The 23,106-nt window shown below is 52.7% G+C and overlaps 1 protein-coding gene across 14 annotated transcripts in view; it reads right to left on the bottom strand.

Annotated features, from left to right (window-relative positions):
* NRF1 (nuclear respiratory factor 1) overlaps positions 1-23,106 on the bottom strand; it is a 62,249-nt gene that overhangs the window by 34,488 nt on the left and 4,655 nt on the right. For 8 of the 14 annotated variants that reach the window (XM_040545331.1, XM_040545359.1, XM_040545403.1 and 5 more), the window contains exons 1-6: positions 14,076-22,587; positions 13,674-13,905; positions 10,259-10,373; positions 8,180-8,306; positions 7,452-7,592; positions 693-851 (exon numbers count right to left, since the gene is read on the bottom strand). In XM_040545331.1, coding sequence (XP_040401265.1) covers positions 693-851; positions 7,452-7,592; positions 8,180-8,306; positions 10,259-10,373; positions 13,674-13,896 — 765 coding nt within the window. In that variant the 5' untranslated portion in view covers positions 13,897-13,905; positions 14,076-22,587. Of the gene's footprint in view, positions 1-692; positions 852-7,451; positions 7,593-8,179; positions 8,307-10,258; positions 10,374-13,673; positions 13,906-14,075; positions 22,588-23,106 lie in introns of those variants that run through there. The other 6 variants (XM_040545352.1, XM_040545368.1, XM_040545422.1 and 3 more) reach the window with 2 other exon arrangements.

Here is a 23,106-nt window from a genome sequence, read left to right as displayed (position 1 = left end):
TAAAGAATTGAGGCCAACACACAGAAAACCACCTCCACCTTGAAAGAGCTGAGGACGCAGCGCCATTTCCAGCCCCCCGGGCATCCCTCCCCACCCAACCAGATCCGCATCAGCACTGCCCTCACACCCTGGTAGCCTTTTTTTTGACAGTCTCCTTGTGACAGGTTGGTGACAACATCACCTGTGTAGGATCCACAGCTGTAACTGACACCCAACCACCTGATACCAAGACCTCTTCATCCATTCTCTCACTTCTTTTTTTCCTGGCTCCACCACACATCTTTGATCACTCCCCTTTAAGCACAAAGGTCCCTGCTCAGGATGGGACAGTAAACCCTTCAAGGGCTTCACGAGGCCACAACACAGACTCTGTAGTAAATGAGCTGCATACTTGGAGAGTTGACTGGTCTTAGGCTGGGCAGGCTGCTTCAAAGGCCACAGAGATGAGCAGGTGATGCAACTAGCAAGAAGGACACCCGCTGCAGAAAGAGATGTGCTTCAAATACCTGCTCGTCACACCACGCAGGCAGGGACAGAGCAGGTTGAACGCTACACCTCTCATCTCATTGCTCTCCCGAGCTCGATGTCTGACACTAAGCCAAGGAAGGGCTGATGATGCAGTTTCTTCCATCCCTTGAGGGAAAGAAAAACGGCTCCCCCAAAAACTGAAGGCAGACCCATGGGACACCCACCCGCTGCTTCTGTTCTTCCGTGCGGACGTCGCTGCGGACGTTGGCCCACGGGATGTCCTCAGGCCACCAGATGGGCTTGCAGCTCTCCTTGCCCCAGCCTGGCTTGCCGCGACCCGTGGAGTATTTCAGCATCTCCGGGATGAAAGCTCGCAGCTGTGCCTGGAACAAAGCACATAAGATGATGTTTAGGAACTCACCTCAGGTAGTTTTGAGATGCGTAGCACAAAGTTACTGCATTTCATTTCCATCCTGCTGGAAACATGACCTGGAAGAGGCCTGCGTGCCCAGGACAAACACATCCTGTATCATCTTCTCCCAAGTCTCAGCTGAGAGGAGCTTACTAGATTATGGAACAGCAGAAACAAAATGAATCCAACTAGAATAAGGCAAAACACGCTGTACTAGCACGCTTTTTGGTTTGAACACTACCACGAAGAGAGCTAACCAACCTGAAAGGGGAAATAAAACAATTAGAACAATGCAGGACAAAAAAAATTAGAAGAAAAAACATTCAATGTCCCTACAGCTGCAAGAAGTCACTTGTGAGCTGATGTACATTTTACGTTGATGTTGCAAAGAGGACAGAGCTTCAGTGAGCTTCTCCAACTTAAAGACACTCTTACCTGTTCTTCCCTACCCCTGCAGAACATATCACACACTGGACTGATTTTCTGAATCTGTTTTTAACTTCTCCCCCAGCGGGGACACCTTTCAACCCAATTTTCCTTAGCACCCACGGAAACCGGCCAGCTGGTGACTGCCTTTACCATCAGCAGACCATGCCTTAGAAAGAGAGATTTGCACAGCAAATTGAGCAGGCACGTCACCAAGAGCAGCTAACGTCCTTAGAGTCATCTACTAGAAGATAAAACTCACAGAGGGTGCTGTGGCACGTTTGGGTTTTGTCGTGGGCACTGCCTGGAGGTGCAGGAGGAGGCTGGTGCAGCCGCAGAGCTGAGCGGGAAGAGCACGACCGCACACACCAAATTAAAACGTGTTAACTTCAAGCTAACTAGTTGCATTTCAGAATGCCTCCCTGCATCCCTTCGGAACTTGCCGTAAAAGCCATTTGAGTTCTGCTGTCCTGGCGTGCAGTATCTGTCAGAGGAACGGGAGGCTGCAGAGCGCCTGACCCCGCAGCACCCCACTAAACGCATCATGACCTGCGGCAGCTCTTCAGGGCGCAGGGCTGCTCTTCGAGGCCAGAGCCCCACCGCAAGATGTGATGTTGGGCTCTAGTTTACAAATCTAAGGAGAAAAACTGAAGTGTGTTTTGATAAAAAAACAAGCAATTCATTTGAATGCATGATTTGCTGCTTGCACAGTTCGCAGCAGCGGCTAGGGACTTTAAAGGCAATAAAAGTCCAGCGCACTCGTGGGTCTGGACATGGTGTGTCTGCTGCCACCCTAAAAGAAGCTCTGCTGCTCAGCGAAGGTGCTGCATTTCAGCTCCTGCAGTGCTCCTGAGCTAACAGCAAGCTCCGGAATGGGCCAGAGCCTGCTAGAGATGGAGCAGCCCCTCCGGAGCAGCCCCCACCACCCCAAGGGCATCCTCAACCGTCTCAGGGACGGTGAACCAAACCCCGATTTATAAACAGGGCACAGAACAGCCACCAGCTCGCCCGTGCCCATACACAGGTCAACCACTGCAGTGTCTTCCCTTCCAGCCCACGACGCAGCCTCCAGGTCGGTGAGGTTTGCTCGGCCCAACAAACCTGCTGGTGGCATCGAGTCGCCCGGTGCGACAACGGTTAAAAGTCTCCTTCCCAGAATCGCTGCCTGCAAGCCGTGCTCCTTGTTACCAGATGGATTAATTACTGGTCCCGGGGAGTTCAGCAGCTCGAGCTACTCAAGGCACTTGTTAAGGAGGGCTCGCCTTTAATCCGCCAGGGAGACAATCAGCAGCGACACCGCAGCCTGCTCCAGCACCAGGACATCTCTAATTAGTGCCGTAACGAGACCTCACCCTGGCAGCTCGCAGGGGTCTGCCACAGGCACCAAGACAAAGACCCCGCGTGTCTCAGAGGGCGCAGCCGGGGGAAGCTGCTGCAGTCGCTTCTGGGGCAGCCACCTTTCTGCCGGCTCCAGCCACAAACCACCCAAAAAGCAAGCCTCTCCCCAAAAAGCACGCAGCTCACTCTGGTTTGCACCGTTGTAAGCTCTGGGAAAGACTCCTGTAATCTCTAGCACCGAGAGAAGCTGTAGGAAAGTCTCCTCGACTGCTCCCAAAAGTAGAAGAGGGCAAAGGAGCAACGGCAGCAAAGCCCCCGGGTACTTTGTTCACTTGCCCTTCTGTTTTTCGGTAAAATATATATAAATACATGTATTTATTTAAACGTTCAGGTTACAAAGCAAGGCATCTTCCAAGGCCGTGGCACAGCGCTGCCAGCAGGGAGCCCTGGGACTGCTTTTCCCCAGCTCAGAGGACAGCCGGCACCCGCTGAACCGCCCCCACCAACGCCCTGCTGGTCTCCCCACGGAGGGGTCTGCTCACAGATTTATTTATTTCTGTGCAAATCTACCTTCTTTTCCGCCCTGAAACAGTGGTCAAGTCATAAATAGGAAGTGCTGAGGAGTTCTAAAGGGTCAGAGGGGCGCGTCTGGGGACCGGGCAGGATCACCACTGCTCGTTCTTGCTGGAAACGATGCACGACGCAGGCTCTGAGCTGAAATACTGCAAAAGCAGCGTTCTTCTCTCACCCTGGGGTGCCTCCGCTGCGAAACAGGGATGCTCTCCCTCCTCCACACCCCAACGGCCTGCTGGGACAGCAGAAACACGTTGTCCCCATACCACATCTCCGATGGGGACCGGGGGGAGCACCACCCAAGCCTTGCACCTGGGCGATGGGGTCCAGCACGCAGGCTTGGCCCTGACCCCTGTAAAAAGGTTCTGAAAGCCACAGACAGAGCAGATACTGCCCTTCAGTGCCTGGCGTCTGCTGCCTGCAGCCTGGCACGCAGAGATATCTGCTGTTGGGGCTAAAGCTTTCTGCACAGCACCGCGCAAAGAGGCGTCGAGTGCAATTTTTTGCGGCCAAGATAAGCTTTGCTGGCTTGTGTAAGCACGCTGCAAACCACAGGTGCGCATTAGGTTAAGAAAAGCGAAATTAAAGAACAAAGAAGTGAAAATTAAAGTGAAATTAAAGAACGAAACACCCGTTCAGAAAAGGAACAACAACTTCTAGTGCCTCTCAGAGAGCTGACTGGTGCTCTGGCCTCAGCATCACCCGAGCTTCCTCCTCAATGCTATCAGCGAGCCACAGAGAACAACAAGGCTGAGTTTTTACAGGCAAACTCAGCTCTGCCGTGGTGTGCACGTCGCCAAAGCCCGTAAAGCAACGAGCCTTCTCTGTAAAATGGCTCCAGGGTAAAAGCCCCGCTGCAGTGCCTTATTTTGCACAGCTGAGGCGGGCGATGCTCTTCGCTCAGCAAAGGCTTTATTTCCCTCTAGAGCACCAAGGAAGCAGAGCAATTAAACAGAGAGTGATTTTCACCTCCCCCTTTGAGGAGCCAACGCCTCCGCCACCTGCCTGCAGCCACCTGCAGCTGCTCGGAGCAGGGGCTTCGCTTCTCCCCTCCCAGAGAGGCCTCTGAATTGTGCTGCCCAATTGATACTCGTAAATATTTTGGTTTTCCACGGGGCCTTGTAGCATCTAGTCAAAAAAGCTCATTTCTTGCTAGCAGATAACGAGAATTCCATCAGCAGCTCTGGGAATCCAAATTCCTACAAAAACCAACAGCGTCTCCAGCCACGCACCAGGCTGCAGGGATCTGGGAGTCAGCAGCAGCACCACCACCTCTAACTGATGTATTTCAAATCCCATTGTGGCAAAAAGAAAAAATAAAAACTGACCGTATTGCAGCCTCATCATGCTCAGCTTATCTGTGTTGTGTTTCTATTTTAGAAGTTTGGCCCCGAGTCTGGCAAAAACTACACAGCAGCTGGACTCCTTCAAGAGCAAAATTATCTCATACCCACCACGCGCACCATCCTTACTGCCTGAATTTTGACAAGGAGGAACACCTGCTGCGTTGTGAAAACCCACCCGGGAGTCTGTAGTCCTGTCAGTTAAATCTGGTGATCTGTCCTCAGACGGCCTGCAGGCGTTCCAGGACTGCAGATTTTTAAAAGACAATTTACAAAAGGTAAGGCTGCCCCCAGCCCCAGCCAGCCTGGCCTTGGGCACCCCCAGGGATGGGGCAGCCCCAGCTCCTCGGGGCAGCCTGGGCCAGGGCCTCACCGCCCTCAAAGTAAAGAATTTCTTCCTAATCTCTAATCTAAACCTACCTTCCTTCAGATTAAAGCCATTCCCCGTGCCCTACCCCTACCCCCCGGCACAGAGTCCCTCCCCAGCTCTCCTGCAGCCGCTTCAGGCCCTGGCAGCCCGCTGGGAGCTCTCCCCGGAGCCTTCTCTTCTCCAGGCTGAGCATCCCCAGCTCCCTCGGCCTGGCCCCACAGCAGAGGGGCTCCAGCCCTTTTTGATCACCCTCCAACACCCCCAGGTCGTTTCTCCTCAGGGCTGCTCTCCATCAATTCTCCACCCAGCCTGGTTTTATGTTTGGGATTGCCCCAGCCAGGCCCACCTCTCAAATCTGCCCAGGCCGCCCTGTCCACAGCTTTGGAAAAGCCTTCACAAAGCTGTTTTGATTTACATATCAGAAGGAAGAAGGCTATTCCTAACGGGAGGCTTGTTTTACCATAACACAGAACGGGAGGACTTGAGATAAGAGGCTCCAAGTTGCTGTGCTGTTGCATCAGCAGGCTGTGTTCGTGAGGACAGAAGGCCCTGCAAAATATGGAGGGGGGAGGAAAAAGCATTTCTGGTTTAAGAGAGCTGCAAGGAGCCTGGGAACAAAGGAGTACGGTATCTGGGAAAAAAAGAAAAAAAAAAGCCCTGCCAGCAACTACTGCCTTAGACTGGAGAGCTGCTTCACACATGGACACACAAAGCAACCAAACCCCAGGGGCAACGTGGCTCGGCCAAATCTTTGTGCAAGGTTTCCTGAAGACCAAGGCCATGTCATACTTGCAAGGAAAGAAACAAAATCTGTTATTGTTATCTTAACGTGAAAAGCATTAGTGTTTTATTCAGAGATTTTAGGAGGGGGGTTGCATAGCCACGTCCGGAGGAAAAGCAGAGAACACTTCAGCACTCCTTAATGTCAAAATATTTAATTTCCAACTCTATCATAACAAATAAACGATTTGTATTATAAATCCAGTGGAAGGTCTCTCTGAAGTGAGAGCTTGTCGCTTCTACTGCTGCTTTGATGGCACGTGCAACGTTAACAGCCAAGGAGACCTTTTTACGGACCCGTTTATGCTTGCACATATTCCGCACATTGCGAACCAGTTTCTCAGACGTGTCACTGGTTTGCAAAAACCGGACTTCCTGATCTTATTCACCCACCTTCACTGCTCTTATTTCTTTCACTAGCAATGGCTCATTTCCTTGTTATTTCCTCAGAGCCCACACGCTGCGGGTGCAGGCACCTTCACTGCTCACACCATGCGGGGATGGCTTCCCTCTGCCTGAAAAAAATCCACTGCGATGTCTCCTTCTCCTTGTTTTTAAGTCCTAGGCACTTCTGTTTAATTACTACAATGACGAGGCGACAGAGAAACTTTTTGTTTGCTAATCTGAATGCCAGACCTCCACACGGTGTTCTTAGGGTAAGAGAAGAGACCACCAAAACAGCAGGCTGTTTCCAGTTTGGGAAACCATTAAGCGCCCAAACCAAAAGCTGCCTTCCAACAGCTCAGCTCTGAGCCAACCTGCGAGTACCAGCCCGGCGGCTTACAAAACTAGCAACTAAGTTTTGCCCTGCGTTGTCATGGACTAGGAATGTGATCTGTAATACCTTGGCTAAGGCACAGGAGCTTTTGTAAAACTGCATGAGAAAGCGTGAGCGCGTCTGATTATACCCAAGCACAGGAGCTGGTGTTGTGACCTGCACGTGATCGTTCTGCAGAGCACAGTGGAAGCCAGCACACCTTTGCTCTGTCACACTGCTGGTACGTTGCCCCAAAGCCCCCAGCCTTTCCATCTTGCTGCTGGCTTTCAGCATTTTAAATATGTTACAGTGCGTCACGCTGAGTTGAGGTCCTGCATCCCCAAGGAAGGAGAATTCCCTGCAGGATCCCTCCCACACCAAGGAAGCTTCCCTGGGGGGCCCCCCCTCCTTTTCCCCAGCAGTAAGGGGGTCGGCAAGGGGCTGGACGTGGACAGAAAGGGAGTCCCCCACATCCCTAGGGCAGACAACTCCCCGGCTCCATCAGCAATATCTCGAGGTTTGACGTGGAGTTAAGCAATTAACAAGCTCTTCTCTGCTCCAGCCCACGGCAGGAAGAGGAGGATGGAGGGAACTAGAGCACACAAGAAACATCCAAGGAGGATAAGCCAAAACGGTACTGCAAAAGCCACCTTCCTGACCTCAGTGCCTAAAAATCACTGCAAAGTGGAGAACAAATAGCTTCTCTGTTCACAGCACATGGGAGGTGAGAAGAACAGCTCAAAGGGGAATGCTCCCAGCAGCCTGACCTTGAGTCCTGACACGCATCTCTGCTGCTGCATGCAGAAAATAAGCACCAATAACAAAGCTTCACGGCTAACTTCTATCTGAGCTGTCACAGTCCCTTGGGAAAGAAGAGATTAAGTGCATCCCCTGGGGATGTAGACATAAGCTCACTGTAAGGTGCCAAATCTCTCTCTCTCTCTCTCTGGTTCTGCCAAGTTTCTGCCGTGTCTGCCTGCTTACCTGGGTCATCTTGTCCACTGAGACAGGAATGCCGTCGATGGTGAGGGGTGGCAGCTCCGAGTTAACCTCCTGAGGCGCGGGAGCATGCTCCGCTAGCGCAGACTCCAGGTCTTCCAGAATCATGCTCTTGTACTTGCGTACCTGTGGGGAATCGTTAAGTTCAGGTAAACAAGGTAAGGAGCACCAGGAGAGGGGAGGGTGAGAAGGCAGGGCCAGCTGCCTTCCCCAGGGCGCTGCGGAACAGAAGGAGCAAACAACGACACAGCTGGCAAGTAAAAACACCCACGGGCCCTGAAGACTTGGCTGCATCAGAGAGCTGATGATGAAATGTCAAGTAACGCCACCAAGTGGAAGTATTTACGGGACTAAAAGAAAAGTTCACAAGCAAGACTTAGCACAGGCAGGATCTGCTCCGTTTACTGCCTGGTCTGCGGCAAGGTGCGAGCACTGATAGCTGAGCTGAGTTCAAGGACACGACACTACCTGTCCCCCCGAGTTTTAATCGAGGCTATTCGGCCCTGCTGAGATGTTCTAGGCAACCAGCACTGACACAGAGAAGACAGGACCTCACTGCTAGACTCACGTCCATACAACCGGAACTCCTATCTCCAGGGTCTTAAACATGACCTCCAGATGGCTACCAGGCCTGCAAAGCTGCCTGGAGCCAAAATTAAAGCTGTGGAGAAGGTGAACAATTTATGATACAACCTCTTCCTGTAGACACCTACCACATTTTCTAAGGGTGCAGCTCCAAATACTTTGAAGACGGGGTTGGGTTTGGAGGGTGAGATGCACAGGACGATGGCCTGCTGCCCCACTCTGGTGGTGTACTCATCCAGCGTTGCTCGGAGCTTCCTGAAACAGAGGCACGAAGCAGTGAGCAGCTATCAGCTGCTGATGGAAACACAACCCTTCGCATTGTGAAGTCCCTTTCTTAATGCCCCCCATTCACAAACCAGGTGAGAAGCAGAGCCCCAGCTGGTCAGATCAGCCGCACGGTGCTGCCCTGCTCCCGCAGGCCTGCTGTGCTCCCTGCAGCCCCACGGCAGCTCAAATATCAATTATTCTCCCCGCTCTCCTTTCTTCCACTGAGGCACAAAGTAAAGAGAAATCAGCAGAGCAGCAAAGCCAAGGACAGCGGGGGTCTGCGGATCCACTCTGTCACTGGCTAAGTTCGTCAGTGATACAGAAATTGTAAGGTAAAGAACATTTTAACAAAAGAGGACTGCAAACAGGTTATTTTACACTCAGGCCCATAACAGCACATTAAAATTCCCTAGTACCAAAGCCCTACTCGAACCAGAACCGTAGGCACTCAACTGACAGCTACACAACAGGCAAGAACCAGAAATATTGCAACAGCTAAGCACAGGGAACCCACGTACTCCAACACCTGCCACATCAGCAGGTCCCTTTGGAATGATCTCTCTGTAGGAAGAAAATGTTCCATCGTACACTTTCCTCCTCTTATTAACTTCCAAGCAACGCAAGAGAACGTGTCGGAAACTTTGGCAGAACCTCATTAAGCAGGAGAGAAGCAGCAGCTACCACCAGGCAACGTGAGCACGGCCATAAGACGACAGGTTAGTTTCTGTCCTGGTCATTTCAGGACCTGCTGCTAGCAGCAGACACGTTGCCAAAGAACCATCACCAGCTCTGCAGAGATCCCAGAATCAGACACTAACCTCCCACCTGCTGCACGCTGGTGCTTGGTGTTTACACAAACTCATTAAACTGGTCAGAATGCACAGAAATTATGCATTTTGATGGTGTTTTACGTGTAATAAAATGAAGCTGCTGCGTGAAGGGAGAAGTAATTCCCCTACAGAGGAGTCTCTTTTAAAATATATTGTTCCCATTTCGAGAGATTAAAAAATTTGCTCTCCAGAAACATTGCACAAACATGGCTGAGTCAGCAGAGGTGGGGGGAAGGAAAAATGAAATGAAGGTACAAAAGAAAGGGAGCCCACTCCAGGAAATACTATTTAACGCTAACCCTGCTGTATTCCTCTCCACTTTGGTCACGTGCAAAGGGTGTTGTAGGACTCAGCAGGTGAATAAGCAGAACATAAGGAAACCAACTTAATTTCTCACCAACTTCGCAAGGAGAGGAAGAAAAAGTGACACTGGCCTTCCCTACTTCAGGGTGCTCAGTGTGCCTGCAGGAGGAAGCCAGCAAGTATCAGAGGCTGACAAATACACCAACTCTTTTGATACAACCCAATTAAGGCCAGAACAGTTAAAAAAGCTAAAATTGTCTTCTTCCAAAACTTTCTAAGTGGTATCAGCCAATATTTACAGATGTTTCCTAAGGACAGAATTGCAGGTGATCTTCAGAGGCTTGCAGAACACCTGTGCAGTCACTCCAGCACCAGTGCTCCTTGGTGGCCATCAGGTGGGCGGACACGCTCAGAGCACTCGTGATGCAGCACCCCAAGGGCTACAGGGGCTTCTGCCCACAGAGTTGTACAGCTTCTAAAGCCAAAGAGGGTCTGGATCAGCTTTAATGGGCATCTCCCCCCAGCTCTCCTGCAGCCCTGTGCACTGCAGGCTGGGTCAGTCTTCAGTGTGGATTCCACCACGACGGTCACGTCAGCCCCAGTGATCAGAACACCACGTTAAAAATGAGCAAAGCAATGATTTGACCCATTTCCCCAAGTTAAAATACAGCTCGTGGGTTCCAGAAGAGACGCCCCAGACTCCTCAAGCTGGAGGACTTGTGGGCAGCACGTGGTCTTGTCACCGACGGCACTGGAAACGATCAAGGAGGCAGACCAAGGTGTCAGGGTGCAGGCAGGAGTCCTTACCGTAGCAAACGCGTCTGCTGCCTCTTGCGGATCGACGGGTTGGATTCAAAAACGTGGGGTCGCTTTCGTTTTTTACCCGTTGCCACCGCAGCGGCTGCTGCCATCCCCACGGGGCCTGGAAATCAAACCACAGAGGGTGAATCAGCGCGCACAGCTCAGGATCTGGCCCCCCAGGGACAGCCCTAAGGGCTCAGCTCGGGGGCATCCCCCCTGGACCAGGCTGACCCCAAATCCCCTGGGCTCCCTCCTCTCAGCATCAACGAGTGCATCAAAAGGGTCTCCAGTTCTCCAGACTGGCAAGCCCCGGCTCAGTCTCCGGTGAAAGTCACAGATTTTACTCCAGAGTTCTCCTTCCAATCGTGTAATTATGTATTTCATTTTCCAAACACACTGAAAAACTCAAGCACTCCAGGAGCTTAAACAGCCAACTGCAATCGAGGAGATCCTGGCAGCAGGTGAGGAGATGCTTGGTACACAGCCAGGAATCCTGCTCAGCCACCGCAGCTACAGCGTTAGGGGCCTGTGGCTCTCCCTGGGGATTAAAGACCAGCTCTGACGGGAAAGAAATTGTAAATCCACAATAACTGGCAGCATCCCACAACGGGCCCTGAGGCACAGCAAGGACCACGGCAGTGCAGAGCTATTGCTTTCACGGTCACACTTCGGACAGTCTGTGTAATGGGAAGTTAATTAAGTTAGATGAAGTATCACGGAATCACAGAAGGGTTTGGGGTGGAAGGGACCCTACAAGCCCAGCCAGTCCCAGCCCCTGCCACAGGCACAACTCCTGCCCCCAGCCCCATCCAGCCTGGCCTTGGGCACTGCCAAGGATGGGGCAGCCCCAGCTCCTCTGGGCAGCCTCGGCCAGGGCTTCATCACCCTCATAATAAAGAATTTCTTCTTATATCTGGTCTAAATCTCCCCTCTTTCAGGTTAAAACCCTTACCTCTTATCTTATTACTACATGTCTTCATAAAAAGTCTCTCAATTTTTCTTTTAAGCCCCCTTTAGGTTCAGGAAGGCCGCTATGAAGTCTCCCCAGAGCCTTCTCCTCTCCAGGCTGAGCACCCCCAGCTCCCTGAGCCTGGCCCCACAGCAGAGGGGCTCCAGCCCCTTCACCATCCTCGTGGCCTCCTCTGGACCCATTTTACCAGGTCCATGTCTTCCTGGTGCCGGCTTTACTAGGTGAACCGAGTGACACGCAGTGAATTGCGCTTCTATCAGCGATCTCATGGTCTCTAACGCAGGCTTCAGGACTTGCCTCTGACTCCCGAGCAGCCCCCACAGGTGCTCTGCGTGGTTTCTCCACGTCTCAGAGGACAAAGACCACATCAGGCGGCCCAAAAGCTCTGCACCTTTGTGTTTAACAAAGACACAGCCACTGGGGCAGGAAGCCCTTCGCTACCAAACCCATGGCACCAGAGCAGTGTCAGATGTCTGCGTTTTCCCTAGGCAGGACACGGCTCGGGGCTGACACCGCCACCCCACTTTTGGTGATCAGTAGCGACCAGGGTGCTACCTGCCACAGGTACACCGAGCCCTGCAGTGCTCTGTTGTCCTGTGTGGGGGAAAAAAGGATAAAAACACTGATTTGGGGGACTGGAGAAACACTGGCTGCAAAGAAGCTGCACTGCGTGCAGGTTTTGGGCTGGGAGAGTTGGGGCAAGGCTGCTGCCCGCTGCCCACAGCTGGGGTGCAGCAGGACCCTCCTGCAACCCCCTGATGGGTCTGGCAGGCTGCTGGAAAGAAAAAGCAAAACCTTTCGGGAGCTGAGGCTGTCAAAAGAATAAGCAAAGGGACTGGGATGCTCGGCAGGACAGCACTCAGGACCACGAAGCTGCGAGAGTGATCGTGCAGGCACAGCAGAGCTCCAGGAGGGACTGTGCATGGTCAGGGCACAGCTTTGTATGGTGCAGCTCAAGCAGGTTTCACGTCAGTGTGTCAGCCCAACCTCAAGGAAAATAAAGCCGAGAAGATATCAAGTAAATAAAGCAGAAATGGATGAGATGGGCATGCAATGCGTGACAAAGCAGGGGGCCAGGCTTCGGTGTGCTGGGGAGGAAGGGCTGGCGGTAGCAGAGGAGGCAGAAGTTAGAGAAGGGCAGGAGACCCGAGTCAGTCAGGTTTTGGGTTTAACTACCAAAGCAGCAGCTGGGCAGTCAGACCCACGCGGAGGTGCCACAACAGAAAGCGACGGCAAAGGGGAGAGGCAAAGGTGCAGATGGGAGGAGGTAAAATCAAAAATCCTGGTGGAACTTAAACAGAAAAGCACCGCGCGATGGGCAAGCAAAGCAGAAGAGCGCTTCGGGATCTACGACAAAGGGAAGGGACGAGGGCAAGTTTACTTCCCAAATTTGGGGTGGTTTTAGGACACTTTTAATGGATCGAAAGTGGCAGATGCCCACGAGCAGCAGCAGCCCGGCTCCCAGAGGTGGCAGCAGTTCCCCAGCCCTGCCGTGCTCTGCTGAAACTTCTGTACAAGTTTCAAACCCCCGCCAGTAACCTCTACTCAAACATCTCCTCTCCGTTTCTATCTGCTCTTACATCTTTCTTAACGCACGTGATCCGCCTCCTCTCGTGTCATACAAGCGCAGAAAAGCTTCTCCAGGAACATTTTTGCCTTTTCACGACTCTCTACAGAGACTCCGAAAGGTTTTACTTACTTGTTGAGACAACCTATAGGCAAGTCTTCCTGTCAAAGCTGTTTATATAGCAAGGGTTCATTGCTTAGCGTGTCTGTATACCCCTTAGCAGGGACACTCACTGCACCAGGAGTGCTGACACACTTCAGCTGCTTTCCACAACTTCACAGGTTCCATGAAGCTTTATTCCTCAGATACGGAGTTCACGAGTGCTTATTTATCGCTGCGTTTTTCTACTAGGGAGGTAGATTCACTACAAGGCAAATGTTGAGGGCGCTTGCCAGGGGCTTTGCTGGAAGGAGCTGGTGATCCTGAAATACTTTTCCATTCCAGATACGCCAGCACCGCTTGTGGCATCTCCTTGGGAAAGCCCTAGCACGTTGAGCGCCCTGGCTACGCAGAGCTGCGTGGCACTGTTGGGTTATTTTGGCTGTTGTTTACGTGGGGATGAAATAAGCTTGCTCTCTGACATATTTGGTATTTTAGCTTCACTTTGGAGGCAGAATGTACTTGGGGCCTTTGCGTTGTACACACCAATCTCTTATTCCCAGCGCCTGCACAGCACACACCGACAAGGCGACGTGGCTCAGCTCAGCAACATCCAAGCAAGCAGCAGGGCTTGCGAGGAATTGCTCTCAGAGCTGGAGCAATAAGGAAGCATCCACAGCATCCCAGGGGGTGAAAAGACCGCCTGGCCCCCCAAAACGCTGTTTGGGACCTCTGTACGAGCACGACATCGGGGGGAACAACACCAAGCATCCCGCGGGCGTTACCTGCCGCGGCCAAGTGCGCCGTGACCTCGTCGGCAGCCGTGGAGTTGAGGATGTCAGAGTCATCGTAGGAGGTGTCCTCGGGGGAAGACGGCGAGTCTTCGTCCGCGCTCAGCATGCTGTGCTCCGTGTAGGTGGCCACGTGGACCTGCTGCACCTGCTGGGCCACTGCGTGGGCCTCGATGGTGGCCATGTGCTCTGTTTGGGTCACCCCGTGTTCTTCCATCAATAGAGGCTGTGAAGGGAGACAAAAAAAAAAAAATCACAGGACAGGCGTTAGGGACACTGATGCACCATAAATGAGGGCAGCAGGAGGTTTCTGAGCCAGCTAGGTGAGCAGGCTGTGACCAGGAGGGAACAGAATACCTCCCCTCGTGGTCTCCTGCAGGAGGGAAATAACCTCACCAGGAGGAAGAGGAGGAACTTGAAGTGTTTGGAGAAAATCCCTGCTTCCAAACAGCACGCACAGCACCCAGAGGCAGGCGTCTTTGCTGGAGGGAAGGTTTTTAAGGAACCTGGTAACCCTGAGATGAAGAGCCCTGCCCACACGTACCTGCCCAAAGCTGGAACTCAGTTCTGCCTCTCCTGGACCGAGCTGTAAGGGGAGATGCTCAGCGGCAGTGCTCAGCCCCGCTCCTCCGGCCTCAGCAGCTCAGCGTCACGCCGAGAGCACAGCTCACGGGCAGCAGGCTGCGTCCTACAGACTTTTGCTGCCTTACTTTTTAGAGGCCAGAAGCAGGCACAATCCTTACCAGCTAAGCACAAACGTTACATAAAGCATATTTAAATTATCTAGTGGTAAAGCACTGAGTAAAGTAGCAGCTTACATGGTCAGCAGTGCACTGGACCATGCAGCATGAGCATAAATCTGGGCAGAGGGAACACGACAGGAAGGGCTCGGGTATTTTCAGTGTATATCTACAATATGTAGGTGGCAAAGAACAGCACATCACACCAGCAGGGCTTCTTGGAGTTCTGACCCCGCAAACACAGCCACAGAATTAAAAACTCTTCACCAACACCCTCTTCGTGGAAATCTGTTCAGCTTTTTGGGAGGAGAGAGCCTGGCTGCAGGGCCGGGTAGCTGCCCCACGAGCTCCAACAAGAGATGCCATCGCACCCGGCTTTGCGCTTCCAAAGCTTTCAGTAACTTATCAAAATAATCAACAGACTTATGGCAACCAAAAAAAAACCAAAAAAACCAACACATCATCATGACCACCATGCAAGGCAATGGCAGGAACGATGGGACCAGGAGGAAGAGCACTTGGCCAAGGTTATTTTGGCCAACCTAGCCAGCAGCCAGAATGCAGGAAGAGTAAGACTTGACACCTTGCAAGAGAGATGATTACAAACGTGGGACACTCCGTGGAAGAATCGGAGGAGAGTGGAGGACACCTTACAAATTGAGGTGTTTGGTGGAAGGCAAAAGGAGGCCAAAGGAGAGAACCAGAGTCTTGTGCTGAATTTGGGAGAGAGTAAGAAGGGACGAGGCACGTCCAAGGCTGTAGCATCTTTTGCAGCAGCTTTTAAGCAGCACAAGCTCGGAAGCCAGGAACCGACTGCCGCAGACAAGGAACAGAGGAACAGGCATGGTGGGAAGCAGCCAGTATTTAGGTGCATTTATTTCTACCTCAAACCCCCTGACCAAGGAGCTGAAACATGACAGATTTCCCCCCCATCACCAGCTGGTTTCCAGTGGCTTGCTTCCAGGTGCCTTACGATGCCTTTCGTACCTCAGCGTACCGAACGTTACGGGCAGCTCTTCCAAAGGCAGTTCCAGCTCCGAGACACCAAAACCAAGGATGCAATTATTTTAGAGAGCCCCACCCTCAGAACAGGACGCTTTCCAAAATCGTTTTCTGCAGTTGATTCAAGCACACCTGTGTTGACGAACAAAAGCTGCACCTCAAACACGGGGAGAACATCCCCTGGGCAGCACCAAGGGCAAGCTCCCTGCTCAAACGTCATCGAACGGGGACGAGATGAAGTTTCTGGAGCAGCAGCGAGACCAAGACATTGAAAGGAGGCTTGAAAGGAGCCAAGCAAGCCACTGGGCACACCGCCGGAACACCTGTTATCGCGACAGCACTGCATAGATCACGATAACGCACGCGTGCCAATCCTGCCCTACCTCTGGCTGCAATCTATCACCTCCTGAGGACCTGTCCAGCTGGCCAAGATGTTTGCAACCACCCTGTTCCTCGTGAAAAGGCCACGGGCAGCTCGGCAGGCCGACATGCTCAACGGAGAGCTCCCCGGCCAGCAGACCCTAGGCTTTAGGAGGAGGGAGCTCTGCATCCATGCGCACAACGCTCGTTCTTCCTCTGTCCTCCTAAGACATTTCGGCACGGCTTCTTGCTTACAAACACGAAGAAATCCAGCTAGATCTTTCCGAAGCGTTACTGAACTTCCCAAAAAGCCAAAAATAATCTCCAAAGCATTTCACCCCGCTCAATGCTGTCTGCTCAGCCGGAATCCAGAGCGTAGCCAACTCCTCGCGAAGCACCAGCCTCCCTCCAGCGACTACAGAGAAAAGCCTCAGCTGCTGCCTTCCAGCTTCGATACCGTGGGTTCACGGCTCACAGAAAAGGATCCGGGGCATGGATGGAATCCTTTTACTTTGTGTCTGTAGGGCTGGTTTCTCTCCTACACGCCTCTAATAACAAGAGGCACGTGAAATGAAAGGCTTCTGCTAAGAGCTCCTAAATTCCTTGTGGAGCATCAGAGCCGACCCCGTTAATTTGGCCTCCTCCAACACAGCGGGATGGAGGCAGAGGGGAACCGCAGGTATTTATGTAGGAGATTTTCATCCTTGGGGTGCCCACATTGCTGTAGTGCACAGCAATAGCCTAAATGTTGGGGTGAGGCTGGTCTGCGAGCCCCAGCTCGGGGGAGAGTGATTAAAACCAGAGAGCTGTGCTCCCAAGCGTTTGGGAGGAAGGGTTTGCTCACACGTTTACTCACACACCTGGCTGGTGTGCAAGCCCACTGAGGCTACAGCTAAAGCCAAACCACTTTCCAGCTCACAATCTGCCCTAAAAGAGGCTAACGGAGCTGGATGCTGTTGTCCAGCCCTCCTTACACACCAGACCATAACGTCAAAACCACCCCAAAACAGTAAGTCAAGTACCTCCGTTAAGGCAGGGCCTAAGATGCCGACGCACGTTGAAGGAAAGCGAAAATTTCTGGTTGAAACGAGTCAACCGTAACCTTCCCAGGGCCTTATTTTGCCATTGCCACGGAAAAAACAGGGAGAGCGCGGCAGAGATTTCACACCAAACCTTAACAGAGCAGCTCAGCGGGCCAGGGTTTCCTGAAAGGGTACACTGCTGCTTTCTCCGTAGCGCCATACAACTTTAAGGACTTCTATTAAAATAAAAAAGTGTAATAACATTACCAGAATATAACCACCAAAGTGCAGTACCCACCCAGCTCACTGGGAAACAAGCCTGCGAGGTGACCGATGCTTCGGGCACCGCTTTCTTTAGGAGAAAAGGTGCTCGGATCGAGGCACTCTACTCTTGACACCCCTCAGAACGACGCTGTTCTTATAAATAAAACTGGTCGTAGACTGAAACCACTGGACCTCGTGTTCTTGAGTCGGCAAGGGTCACCGAGAGCAGTGCTTCTCATGGGCAGTGTGTTCACATCGGTGTCTGCTCTTGGTTTTCTGGGCACGCATCCTGCACAGTGCCTGGTTGAAGCGCGGCAGATTTGGAAATGGTTGCGTCCAGCTACAGTCTCGGATAAATCCAGCAACTGGGATAAATCCAGGGGTCTTGCTAGTGATTACGTAGAGGTGAAGCCCACTCGATTCCAACCAGACCTAACAGATTCCCAGAAGCGCAGCCTGGCTGAGGCTGGGGGCACCTCGGGTCCTCCTGGTCCCCCCCCAGTTGTGCACATGGCAGTGCCACAAGCTCCAATAACTCATTTCCAGGTCGTAATTGGAATTAATTCCAGTCTAACCAGACAGCTGACTTCACTTGATGTAGACTTTCTACTTTTCCAACCTCCACACTCTTCCTATCCGCACGTTTTCCTTCCAGAAAGGTCCCAAACGTCCCCAAAGTCACAGACCAAAGGGCACGAGCCTTGTAGCTGTGTTGAAACTTCAGGTAGTTACTTGTATTCTTCACATACTCACGGTATTCCCGCAGGGTTCCTGACACTCAGGCTTTGTGAGCAGGCACCTCACCTGAAGTTTCCGCTGGCCATTACCAAATGACTGATTTATTCCAGAAATGAGCATTCACCGTTCCAGAAAAGCCATGTTTATTCCTGTCGTACCTCATAAGCGAGAGCAGTTTCGGGTGTAAGGAAACCCTCACAGCACGACGATGCCTGCTAAGACATTTCCTGGTGGTTGTAGCTCAGTCCAGAAGCCTTGGTCAGCAGCCAGAAGTATTTTTATAGTCATTTAAAGCGCTTAAAGAAATTATGAGGATAAAGCCCTCTGCTGAGGATTCATGACCGTGTCGGGGTCCCTCTGCTGCGCCGTCGGCTGCCATCGGTGGCTACTGGCACCAGAGCTGGAAGAAAACCAGGCGCAGGAGGAGCACAGCAACCCAAAACAGCAGAACACAACACAAACCCCATGAATTCTACATTAAATTCAAAGCCACGTGGATTAAAACAGAGGTCTCATCTACTCAGTGCAATCTGTGGTGTGGACGTAAAGAGAAGGAACCAGATCGACCCCTAACCATGCAGGCTGCCCTCCTGGACGAGCTCTCCTCTACCAGGTTTCATGTGGCCACACGGGTGCTTTACTGAGCCAAAAATAAAGTGTCCACACCAGAACAAACTGATGAGGCACGCCAGCCCAGCTGGAAAAACCCTTACCAGACGTGGCCTGAGCTTATTTTCATCCTTCAGACGCTCCGGGTGCTGTAGGCAGCCAGCCTTGCGGTGAGCATGCCAAATTCCCCCAGCACTTCACATCGGGTGGCTCATTTTTTTTTTTATACCAGCTCATCCAGCACCACGCCTGGCTCACCTGAAACCCCGCTCAGATTGACCGTGAAATAAAGAGCTGCTGGGCCTGACGTCTTTGGCAGGTGAAATAATTTTAGAATGGATGCAAAACCACGGATCATGGGGAGGACGAAACGGCGGCTGCAGGGCACCGAGGCGCAGGGGCCGGCCTTACACCTTTCTGTACGGGGTAAGCACAGGACTGGAAGCTGCCAGTCCCCGAACTTTCCCCTGTGTAGACACACACGCTTTTCCAGAAGGCACTCGATGAGCGATCAATGTCAGCAGTTACCTCGTTTAATAGACTCGTTAGCCTTTCCAGCACGGGGTGCTGGCCCTGTACTCGTTTTACACCAACCCTCTCCTCTTCCCAGCAGGGAGACGGAGCAGAAAGGCTGGGTTACACGACCCACCTGGTGCTCTCCGAAGAACTGGCCTTCAATTGCTGAAAAAAGCTTAAATTTTGATGATATAGCAGCAAACTAGATGCCATGGGAAGCAGCACCGAGTGAAGAAGAGGGGCACTAAGCTTGCATCAGCTCCTAGCCCTGAAAGAGCGAGGCAGCCTGCATCAGGCTGCTCCTCATCCTCCTCCCATCACCCCAACTCCGTACCTAAAGGTGTGAGGGTGCAGCAGCACCCCCAGAGGCACGGCTCTCCCCAGCACGAGCTGTTTCCTCAGTAAGGCATAACTCAGCCTGCTAGGTAGCAGCAGACCCACCTGAAGTTAATTTAGAGGGCTTATCCAAGAGGGGGCCAATTTTACATACCCGCTCTCACCAATAATCCCTCTGGCTCATTTCCTAATTTGTTTCGAAGGAACAGCACCACTCCTGTTGGGTTTGTGGTTTTTTTTTTCCTCTTTCCTAACCCATTTTCTGGTTGATTCCCTCGCTGTGCTCAGCGCCAGCTCCTTATCGCCAACCCTGCTCCGCATGGAGAATCGGCACGTCGCGCTTCGCCGTCTGGCGCTGCACAGCCCCGTCTCAAGACCAGTTTAAAAAAGGAAAAAAATAAAAAAAATCTGCCCCATTATTCAAGCCGGGCACCCTCCTCGTGGCTTTAACTTCAATGGAACGCTGCTCCATGCTCAGAGAGCTGATTTCTTCCAGAAAACGTGCAACACCTCCTTCCCTTTCTTCCACTTTTTTTTTTGTGTGTGTGTGAAGCCGACAAGCATCTGGAGTTTAATACACCCTTAATGGCTTCAAGCCTCCCCTGTAAATAAATCGCTCGCTTCGCATTAAACAACCAACATCACACTGGCACTTTTGTTCTCGGCGGCTATTGTGGAGCGGGAAGCAACGGGGCCGCTGTGATCTGGGTGTGCTAAATCCCGTGCAGCAGCTCCGCGGGCTTTGGGCATCCAGCAGCACCTCTGCGAGGAAAGGGGCCTCTCCAGCAGCTCGGAGCCGTTTGCTGCTCGGCTTTTCTCCTTCCCCCGGCTTGCAGGGGAGCCACGGGGTCTGCTCGGTAAGCGCCGCGATGCTCAGCACCATCCCCTGGCCGCCAGCAAGGTCGCACGGTGAAGGCCTCCAAAATGTTGGCACGTGGAGCCTCGCTCCCCAGCCCCGTTGGTTTACGCGGCAGCAGGTACAGCAGAGCACATGGCCCACCTTTATTTCAAGAACTGGGGGGAGAAAGAAACTGCTTGCAGCTGGAACAGCTCCTCCCGCCACCGTGACCGTCGCCTAAGGGGGGAAATCTCAAATACCTTCGGTGATCCGGGCCAAGGCGACGGGGAGTTTTTCAGCTAACTGCCGTGGGTCATCCTGCACGCGTGAAATCAGATTAAAAAGCACTTCCTATGCACTTACCGCCCGAGGTCGTTTTATTTTAGAAGCTATTTCAAACTGCTGCTGTATGTCCAGATAAATTCTGAACTCCCTGCGAAGACAGCCTGGAATAATTCCTAAGTGAAAAATGATCCAGGGAGAAATTAATCATTCGCCATTTACTAATAAAATAAAGCCCTGTTTGGGTGTAATTACACATCTGAAATTGCCTGGCACTGCGTTTTGCTCTTCTGGCACGAAGCCCCCTGTGCAGTTTTTAAGGCACATAGATGCTTCCTGGTCCCGTCAGCATCCCCGCAGCAGACGCCGGAGGTTGTGCTCACCACGAGGAATTAACCTCGCCCAGAAACACAGACCAAGAAAATCACGGCTGCCACCCAAACCTCGTTAGCCTCCTGTCTAGCAGCCTCTAGTAGCCAGAAACTGGCCGTTTCTGACAGGTCCTGAGACTGTCTGAATTGGAGGAGCTGCCAGCCCCTAGCTGAGGACTAGAGGACAGCCTCTAAGCGAGCTCCGGGCTCACGGCTGGCCTGGCCACACTCCTCCTCCACCTGGGAGCAGAGCTGATCACTGCCTGGGCATCACATCAAGCGAAACGGGGCCGCCCCCATCCAGCCTGGCTCGCAGGGCATTTCCAAAACCACTTCCAGGTGGAGCTCGCGGTTCCGTGGGAAGCGACGCCTCCCGTGGCCCCGCCACCGCATGCGGCCAGACACAACCCAGGCCCCCTCCTGCCTCTTAGAGGGGAGAAAAAGAGGAACTTGCGTCCTCCCTAAAAGGAGGCTTCAGACTCTGGGTGTCAGATGGAGCCCTCTCCACCGCATCCATCCGTCATGCTGCGTTGGCATCTCCCATGGGTTAAACGTTAGTCCACGCGTTCACCTTTACGACGAGCATGATACCATTGCTCCGTAACAGCGCGCCTCCACGGGGCTGCCACTGCAGGTTCGATAAGGAAACAACGCCATTAATCAGGGGCGAGACTGATTGCTACCTTTATCACCACCCTCCCTCATTTAAACGCACAAGTCCTGTTCCTGTGGGAAACGCTCTCCCCTTGCTCACGGAGAGAATTTGCTGGCCCGAGCCTCGGTCCAACAAAACCCTGCTTTGCTTGGCGAAGCTCGTGGCACTCCAAAGACGTGCGAGGCTTCAGGCAGGGCCAGCTGCCCGGGGCTGATCCCGTGCACACCCCGCACGACGGCAAGGTAACAGATGCCAGCCTTCACCTTGCCCATCAGGACCGAAGCTAACGCCGTATTTCGTGCTGGCTCACGGCGGCACGGGGACAGCAGCCGCGGCGACCCAAGCTCTAAGAGGGACTGAAACCACCCAGCTCTCGTTCCACAGCGTCCTCCTGTGGCATAATACAATTAGCCTTTTAATTAGGGTGGGAACGCAATCCCTACGTTACCAGTTGCGGCATTAAAAAAGTCCTAAAAAAATAAATTCCAGGGAACCAAACCAAAACCCCCTCCATTACTGCGCTCGTTTCGTCACCAGCTCACCTAGAAGAACAAACACATCGCACTGCGGGAAACGCTGCCTGGAAAAGAGACAAACGGGATCTTGCACACATTTATTAGGAGCACGAGCTCCTATTTGCTGAAGTTTCTGCTGAAAGCCATCATTTGGAAACGAGACAGGCCGCTCATCCCGCAACGGGCGCTGCGATTTGCAGCCGGTCCTTTCTGCGGTTTTAACTTCACATCCGTAGCACCAACTGCTGCCATATCTGCCTTTTTCTCCTCTTTTTCTCCCAAATTTTAGGCAGTTTAATTTTATTTCTTCCCCCCAGCATCCACGAGGAATGCCTGGGGCAGAGCTGACCCCCTGCAGGACGCGGTCCGACACGCGCCCAGGCGCCGTGCCGTACGCCAAGCACTGGCCTCGGAGGTAGCGCCACGTCAACGCACGCATCCTGCCGCTTCCAGAACCGCTCAGAAACCCCAATTCCAAATTATTTCGCTCCGAACTGTACAGCCAGAAGTCATTCCAACCGAGTTAGCCATCTCCAGCTGATAGGGCTTTGTAATTAACAGCCAGCGCTCCGTCCTCACGCCGAGGGGAACCACACACAAAGAAAACGCTTCTTCTAAAGATCTTACTCTGCCTAAGCTTTTTTCCTCTCTTCTTTTCCCAAAAGCCGTTCAAGAGGAGGAGCTGTGCACGTGAGGGCCTCCAGACACAGCCTCTGACACCCGCTGTGGGATGTGCCAGCCGGAGGAAGGCAGCCGTGCGCTCTGCTCCGTTTGGGGACGCTCCTCCGGGCTCACAGGACGGCGCCCGAGCCTCGAGCACAGCCGAGCTCGGGTCCGCACCCGTAAAACCCAGGATTCCTCCTCCTCAGCTCCAAGCCCACCGACGGGCAAAGCTCCTCAGCAGAAAGCCTGAAGGGAAGGAGAAAAACCCAAAGAGGGAAATGTGCCCCGTGCAGGACAGGCACCGCGTGCTGGGAACGCCCGGCACAGCCGCGGCTGTGAACGGTGCAGGATGAGGATCTGAATTTTCCAACAGAGGCTGCATCTACAGCCCGGCTCAAGAGATTTCTCTGCAAGTTACCTCCGCCTGCGCGCTGGATTTAAGTCCGGGTTTGAACTTGTTTCCCTCCACGGGACTGACAAGGAGCCCATGAACCTGGCCACCTGAAATTACAGCGC

Source organism: Cygnus olor, chromosome 1 (genome assembly GCF_009769625.2).
Source record: "Cygnus olor isolate bCygOlo1 chromosome 1, bCygOlo1.pri.v2, whole genome shotgun sequence".
Lineage (NCBI taxonomy): Eukaryota > Metazoa > Chordata > Aves > Anseriformes > Anatidae > Cygnus > Cygnus olor.
This window is presented reverse-complemented; position numbering and strand designations above follow the sequence as displayed.